The sequence below is a fragment of the Pteropus alecto genome, unplaced genomic scaffold (assembly GCF_000325575.1).
Source record: "Pteropus alecto unplaced genomic scaffold, ASM32557v1 scaffold95, whole genome shotgun sequence".
NCBI classification, from domain to species: domain Eukaryota; kingdom Metazoa; phylum Chordata; class Mammalia; order Chiroptera; family Pteropodidae; genus Pteropus; species Pteropus alecto.
In genome coordinates, this window is record NW_006441071.1 from 94,925 (window position 1) to 103,254 (window position 8,330).

At 37.3% G+C, this 8,330-nt stretch overlaps 1 protein-coding gene across 1 annotated transcript; it reads left to right on the top strand.

Annotated features, from left to right (window-relative positions):
- The first annotated feature begins 848 nt into the window (after positions 1–848).
- KLHL9 (kelch like family member 9) lies at positions 849–6,788 on the top strand. The gene has a single exon (XM_006918335.3). It carries the CDS (start codon positions 1,383–1,385, stop codon positions 3,234–3,236), a length of 1,854 nt encoding a protein of 617 aa, XP_006918397.1. The 5' UTR covers positions 849–1,382; the 3' UTR covers positions 3,237–6,788.
- Positions 6,789–8,330: the final 1,542 nt, after the last annotated feature.

Below are 8,330 nucleotides of genomic sequence, written 5' to 3' on the forward strand. Positions count from 1 at the left end.
AATACCTATAAAGGGAAAGGTCAACAGAGGAGAAAGGCGCACACATTTCTGGTGACACGTTTTAGAAAGAAATTTTTATATCTTGAATTAGTATTTGCACTTAGAATTTATCCAAAAACAGAGGAAAGCTTTGTGCCCAGATTCTCTATAAGTTTATTACAGTCTATAAAACAATGGAGGACAAGAAGGTGTATATTCAGAACAAAAAATGGGCAAAGGAAAACGAGTTTGCATGTTATTGGACAATTGTAGCCATTTAAAAAGCTGAAAACAAAAGCATGAAAAAGTTTCTGACGCTGGAATTCCACTGCGAGGCAAAAAAATATAGGCTATATTATATACACAGCATGGTCACAACTTGGTAAAGAAAAAAACGACGTGTTCTTAAATGATTAAAAATTTGAAAATATGAACCAGTTATAATTGAGGTGTCCATTAAATGCTGCGGGATACAAAGTGTTTTATAGAAGGAAAAATTTAAGCATCTTCCCTCTATGCCCTCTGTTTTTTTTTCAATTTATACAAAAGCCATATTCATTGTTATTCAAAAAGCAGAAGCCAGGAAACGTAAACCTTAAAGAAAAAGTATGCATTTGCGGCAAGATTGCTCAGACGCTACGAAGAGTCAACACCAAACGTGCAGCATAACAGACATGCACCCATTCCGTCCTATTTAGTCCCACACACAATGTGACCCAACTATGTCCCCCTCGCGCCCACCCTGTGCAGCTCCGCTCCCCCAACCCCACCCATCCCGTCTCCCGCACACGCCCTCCCCGCACCCCACACGCCCGCCCACTCACTGACGAGGCCGGAGGCCGCGCAGCCGCAGTCCCTGCTGCGGCCGCTCCTAGCCCGGGGGATCCTGGGACTAGGCCTTTCCGGAAGGACCGGCTGGGCGTCCGCGGCTAGGCCGTGTTCCAGGCCCGTGTTCCAGACCCTTGCTCCAAGACTGGCGGGTAGCCGCGGCGACGCTCCGGTGACAGCGGAGGGCGCAACGGGCCGCTCGCCGAGGTTCCCGGCCTCGCCGCCGAGCGAGCCGCGGAGCCGCAGTACGTGGCGGTGCCTGCCGCTTGGCCCGGAGCGGAACTGCTGGAGGAGCGGCAGCGCAGGCCGGACAAGGTGAACCGGGTCGCTTAACTGCCTTTAGATGATGAATCATCTGCATAACAACAGTCAGAGTTGAGGACCACAGCCCTTTGTGGTCCAGCTGCAGAACAGTTTTAAGTGGATGCCTGACTGGTGTATTCTGAGGGGTGCCACGGTGACTGCTTGCCCTTGAGAAGGAAGCGAGCCCTCTTGCTCTTTGGTTGTCCCCGGTTCCTTGAAAGCATTCCGGTTTTAACCTCTTTCTCCGGCATCTTTGTGCAAGAGGCTTTCCCATGAAAGTGTCTCTTGGTAACGGCGAAATGGGCGTCTCCTCCCATTTACAGCCTTGCAAGGCAGGAACCACACGATTTTTTACCAGCAATACCCACAGTTCGGTGGTACTGCAAGGCTTCGATCAGCTTAGAATAGAAGGATTGCTTTGTGATGTGACTCTCGTACCGGGTGATGGAGATGAAATCTTCCCCGTTCACAGAGCTATGATGGCGTCTGCTAGTGATTATTTCAAGGCTATGTTCACAGGCGGAATGAAAGAACAAGATCTAATGTGCATTAAACTTCATGGGGTGAACAAAGTTGGTCTGAAGAAAATAATTGATTTTATTTATACTGCAAAACTTTCTCTTAATATGGATAATCTTCAGGACACACTCGAAGCTGCTAGCTTTTTACAAATTTTACCTGTTTTGGACTTCTGTAAAGTGTTTCTTATTTCAGGAGTCTCTTTAGATAACTGTGTTGAAGTTGGGCGAATAGCTAACACCTATAATCTTATAGAAGTGGATAAATACGTCAATAATTTTATCCTGAAGAATTTTCCTGCATTACTGAATACTGGAGAGTTTCTAAAACTCCCTTTTGAACGGCTTGCCTTTGTGCTTTCCAGTAATAGTCTTAAGCACTGTACTGAACTTGAGCTCTTCAAGGCTGCCTGTCGCTGGCTAAGGTTAGAAGACCCTCGGATGGATTATGCTGCAAAATTAATGAAGAATATTCGTTTTCCACTGATGACACCACAGGACCTCATTAATTACGTGCAGACGGTAGATTTCATGAGAACAGACAATACCTGTGTGAATTTGCTTTTGGAAGCTAGCAATTACCAAATGATGCCATACATGCAGCCGGTGATGCAGTCAGATAGAACTGCCATTCGATCGGACTCAACACATTTGGTTACATTAGGAGGAGTTTTGAGGCAGCAGCTGGTTGTCAGTAAAGAATTAAGGATGTATGATGAAAGGGCACAAGAGTGGAGATCTTTAGCCCCCATGGATGCTCCGCGGTACCAGCATGGCATTGCTGTCATTGGAAACTTTCTTTATGTGGTTGGTGGTCAAAGTAATTATGACACGAAAGGAAAAACTGCTGTCGATACAGTTTTCAGATTTGATCCTCGGTATAATAAATGGATGCAGGTTGCATCATTAAATGAGAAGCGTACTTTCTTCCACTTGAGTGCCCTCAAAGGACATTTGTATGCTGTTGGTGGGCGAAGTGCAGCTGGTGAACTGGCCACAGTAGAATGTTACAATCCAAGAATGAATGAGTGGAGCTATGTTGCAAAAATGAGCGAACCCCACTATGGCCATGCTGGAACAGTGTATGGAGGCTTAATGTATATTTCAGGAGGAATTACACACGATACTTTCCAAAATGAGCTCATGTGTTTTGACCCAGATACAGACAAATGGACGCAGAAGGCTCCAATGACTACAGTCAGAGGTTTGCATTGCATGTGTACAGTTGGAGACAAGCTCTATGTCATTGGTGGCAATCACTTCAGAGGAACAAGTGATTATGATGATGTTCTAAGCTGTGAATACTATTCACCAACCCTTGACCAGTGGACACCAATTGCTGCTATGTTAAGAGGTCAGAGTGATGTTGGAGTTGCTGTCTTTGAAAATAAAATCTATGTTGTAGGTGGATATTCTTGGAATAATCGTTGTATGGTAGAAATTGTCCAGAAATATGACCCAGAAAAGGATGAGTGGCATAAAGTTTTTGACCTTCCAGAGTCACTTGGTGGCATTCGAGCTTGTACTCTCACAGTTTTTCCACCTGAAGAAAACCCTGGGTCACCTTCTAGAGAATCACCTCTTTCAGCACCTTCAGATCATTCTTAGGACTAAGATGTTATATCTTTACAGTGCATCGTGGTGATCTTATATTTTCCCTCAGTTGTATCTTTTTCCAAGGATTGTTAAAGGTATTAGATAAAAAGGTAACTGATGTTATTCGTACTGTTTGACTTAGTGTGTTTACCAAACGATTAAATGCCTTCTGAAAATGTATTCAACATAGCCAGCTGTTTTAACAAATGTAAAAAGATCTTAAAAAAATGTTAGATGTCTTTTTGTGGTGGTGTGTAAGTCAAAGTGTAGGTGACTGTAGTAAATATAATTATGTTCATTATGCTTCAAAGTTGAAAGTTTTCATCTTTTCAGAACATCAAAGGGAGGCTGCCAGCTCTAACCTAAAATAAAATTGCCAAGTATTATTAGCTACCTCCCTTTTTTCAGAGTTTTTGATATAGCTGCCAGCTTACCAGATTGTGTGGGTTTATTCAGAATATGTAAAGTTACTCAAGCAGACAGCAGAAATAATAAATTAAAACATATTAACTCAAAAAAATAGTATAGCCCTAAATCAGAGTTTGTATCTCTGGAGAGAAGGAAAAGAAGAGAGAACACACACACACACGTACATATACACATATGTATATACACACATACACATAATTTTTAAATTGATCGGCACTTCAGATAAAGTGAAATTGTTTCTAAATTTAAATTCTCTCTTCCTACCTAGCAGCTATTTCTATTCAAATGGCAATTAAGTACCAGAGAATAAAGGTCTGTATAGTCATAGTGAACTGAGATAGATAAGCACTACATTAAATCGACAACCGAGTTTTTCATTTGACTAAATTGTTACTTCAGATGAAACGTATTACTTTTTCTGCTTATATATTATTTTCTGTAGAGTTACTTTTTTACATATTTAGCAAAGTTCAGGTTTCAGAGAATTGCTTTTGCTCAGTAAACTTAGGCTCTGCTACTTTTACTTTGTGTATAGCAAAACATAAAAGCAAAAAAAGAAATAGGCTGAACAAAGCTATAGAATTTTAAGTTCAGTCTCCCAGTTTAGTTATCTTAACAAGATTGTTTGATTCAGAGTGCTTGCCCTGGTGCTTCTCCAGCCCATGTGCATCCTGAGCTTTGTGTGATCTGCCTCAATGCTATGATATGAGCAAGCAGGAGATGTGCTGTGTTCTGCATGGAATCAGAAAAATGTCCTTTTGGCCATGTCTAAAGGACAGGACCAACTTCAGATTCCCTAAAGGGCCAACTACAGAATTCCCTAAAGGGGCAACTACACTGCTATCTTGCAGGCAGTACTAAAGTAGTTCTTCAGCCTCTTCAGTACCAAGGGCATCCTTGCTGGTTGAGAACCACATTGGGAGATCTTAATGGGACCTTATCAGCAAACAATCATAGGAATCCTCTGTACTGAGTGATTCTTAAGAAATAGTTTCCTGGAATGTCTACCTGAAGGAAAAATTTACATACATATATTTACATATATATGTATATATTCCTATACTTGGGAGATTGTCATAGTGTATTAGGAACAGCCTTTTCTTTGTTGACAGTCCCATAATAAAACTCAGGAACCAAGACAAAAGGTATTGGCTTCCAGGAATGTGAACTGTACTGCCCATACAAGTGTTGATTCATTCTAATGCTTTTTATGACTTCTGCATTGGCAGAAATTTTCATACTTTCTATGTTTTTTTAAAATGACTCAGTTTTATTTTGTTATTAATAGAAATAACACATTTGAGTACATTTAGAAATTAGACAAAGTAGAAATTGCTGTTAACCTTGTGCATTGACTAAGCAAGAAATGGCATCCCCATAATTTACTTGATTATTAATGAGGTTAAATATTTGTGTTTTTTGGGTAGCAGTGTTTCCTCTTTGATCAGATGTTCATGTCCTTAACCTTTTGGCATTGCTTTGTTTTTCATATCAAGTTTTAGGATCTCTTTATATAATAAATATAATTTAACTGGCATTTGCTTGTATTGATATTTGTTCTCAGTCTATTACAGTTTTACAAAGACAGGCCATTCAGTTAATTTTTGAGATCAAATTTGTCCATATTTTTTGCATTTTGACCTTTTGGGGTAATTTTGCTTTCTTTTTAAGATAATATTGACGTCACAGTCTTTGTCCTTTATGTATCACTTTGTCAGTGCTAATTAACATGCTAAGGTCGAAATTACTGCTTGTCTCCTGTTAAATAGCTTTTCTTCCTGATTGAAATGGAGATGAATTTTCTTATAAATTTATAAAAATTCCTCTTATATTAAGAATATTAATTCTTAAATACGAATAGTAATCTTTGTTTACAGCAAATATTTTCCCCTCTTTTTTCTCTAAGTATATGTCTTAACATACTTGGTTTTCTTGTAATGTAGTGAAGTTAGTTTTTCCTTTGCTATTTTTTAATGCTTTCTTGCTTAATTTTTTCCCATCACAAGATGGTGTAATTATCCCAGTATTCTGTTTTTGTTATGGATATAACTTTTTACCAGACTTATGGTATAAAATTTAATGTATGTTTTCAAATTATGCAATTGTTCCATCACCACTTTTTGAATAATCTTCACTTTCTCACTTAATTTTTAAGCTTTTAAAAATTATAATAAAATTTCATATGTAATATAGGCAATTTAGGGTATTTTTCTTCAGTTCCAATGGTCTTTTATTCAAGGTGTCTTGGTTATATAGATTGCTGTTTTAAATGGTATTTTGTTTTCACATTATATTCCAAACTTTATCACAGTAATAGGAAATACATAGTTTTAGCATGTGGATTTTCTTTTATCACTCATTCTTACAATTTTTTGGATGAAACTTTACTCTCATAGATTCTTAACAGTTTTTTGGAGTAGATTCTTTTGTATTTTTACCTTAAAGAATCATATTACCTGCATAGTATAAAAACCTTGTTTCTTATTATTTCTTAAAGCATTGGTTAATACTTGAGCAAAATTACAGTGACACAGACATTATATCTAATAGGTATTTTTTATAAGGATAATTCTAGTATTAGATTCCTTTGTTAAAGAGATATTCTCGATCCTAAATATTTGCTTATTCCTCATTAACTGGGTGTCTTAAAGTGAGGGATTCATATTTTCATCACAAATACTTAAAGTTTATTGAGGTGGCAGTTTAATTTTTCTCTTTTCAGATACTTAGAAGAGTTTTTTAGTTTTCCCCAATTGCTGGGTTAGTAAATACTCATATTGCTGAGTACATTATTAGTCTGTATAGTTTAGAAAGCAATTTGGCAAGAACAGTAAAAGATTATCTTCCAAATTTCATACATTTTGGGCATTCAGTGTATTTCTAGAGTTAATAATAAAAAAAAAAGTAAGCCAGAAAATGGTCATCTCAGCATGATATTTGTTTCCTAATGTGATCCCATCAGACGTTCCATAAATTTACTTCAAAAACTGAATTGTTTTGAATTCTTCCCACTCTGATTTTTGATACATTGTCTGTATCTCTACTATCTGTTGTTAAGTGTATATTTGAATGGCTGAATGATGGTTAAAACAAAAAGACTTAGATAGTAATTAAAGATGACTGCCCACTGCAAAACTGTTGAAGTTGACTTCCTTAACCCAATGCGTTAATGATAGTTTCTCTGTTTTCTTGGGAACAGTCTCTGAGCAACCACTTTCTAAGAAGCTAATATTATTCTGCCATCTATTGGTTGAAATTAAAAGTCTTTTAGACAAATTCCAGATAATGAAACCCTTTTAAACAAAACAGTAAACCCAGCAGAAATTGTTAAAGCATATATGAAAGTTCAAAATCTTTAGATCATACTCAAGTTACATAAATATGAAAAAAACCTATGCTAACTTTTGGTGTACATAGTGGTTCAGGTAATCAAAGAACATTTTTCGGTAACAAAAATACAGATTAAAATTGCTTTGCCCTTTATTTTATTGATAAATTAATATAATTTGAATATTATCAAAAATCTGCAACATTTCATCCAGATTTTAAGTATTTATATCTACTATATGGTATTTTTTTTGAAGTGGATTCCCCATTACTGTTTTTGTTTTTTAGCAGAGAGCCTCATCATAAAGATAGAGTAAATCTTTTCAATGACAGAATGTAATATGCAATATATCCAGATATAAGTAAATCTGACAAACTTATAATGTTCTAAGAGCTTTTTATGTTGGTTTCCCCATGTAGATGCTAGGATCAGGTCACTACTATAACCACATAGCTCTCATCTAGCCCAGACAGCAATACACATAAGCACACGTGTGATACGCAGTGACTTCTGGACCAGCTGTTCTAAATTCTTTTTCGTACTGTCCATGGGCTCAAAGAAAGCCTGTTTCTTGGCATGAGAACTGTAAGAGTGGCATAATTACCCATTTCCTCATTCTCCAAAACACTCTCAGAGCAAAATATTCTCACATTAAGCATTCTTTCCTTCAGAATGGAATATAACTGAAAACAGGTGACCTCTTAATAGCGCCTCCTGAAGGATATCTAGAGTGCACATAGCCCCACACTTCTAGATAGAACTGAAGGAACAATGTTATATTTCATGCAGTCTTAGAACAAGATGAGTATAAAGCTGATGATAGCAGCCAAGGTCTGGGACCTGAGCTCAGAGGTGTCATCATGTACAGCCCCTTCTCCAATTGTAAGTCTAGAGAGTATTCTGTCTCTACTGGTCCATATTCCAGAAAACTGTTACTATAGAGACAGAGGTTTATCATTCTTTGCTTCATTTAACCCAAGAGCCAGTCAGCAGAGTCTGCGTACATGTGGATGGGCAGCAGGTCTAATTTCGACTGAGTCAAACCACTTTATCTTGTTTGGGAAGTGTAGTTTATCACTTAGAAGTCAAAGCATTCTTCCAGAAATGAAGTCATAATCCATAAAAACTCTAATTCATGATAAATCATGAACCAAAACATAATGTAAAATCCTAATTTAATTTAGTCATAATAACATTTATTTAATCATACTAGGCAGAACGTCCACTTCGACTTTTTAAAAATTAATCTCCATCCTTCTCCAGATGAGAAAATCACAAACAGATTTCACAAAAACTTCCGTAAATCACATTTATACAGATACATTTGAAGGCATTAAATAGGCTCAAAG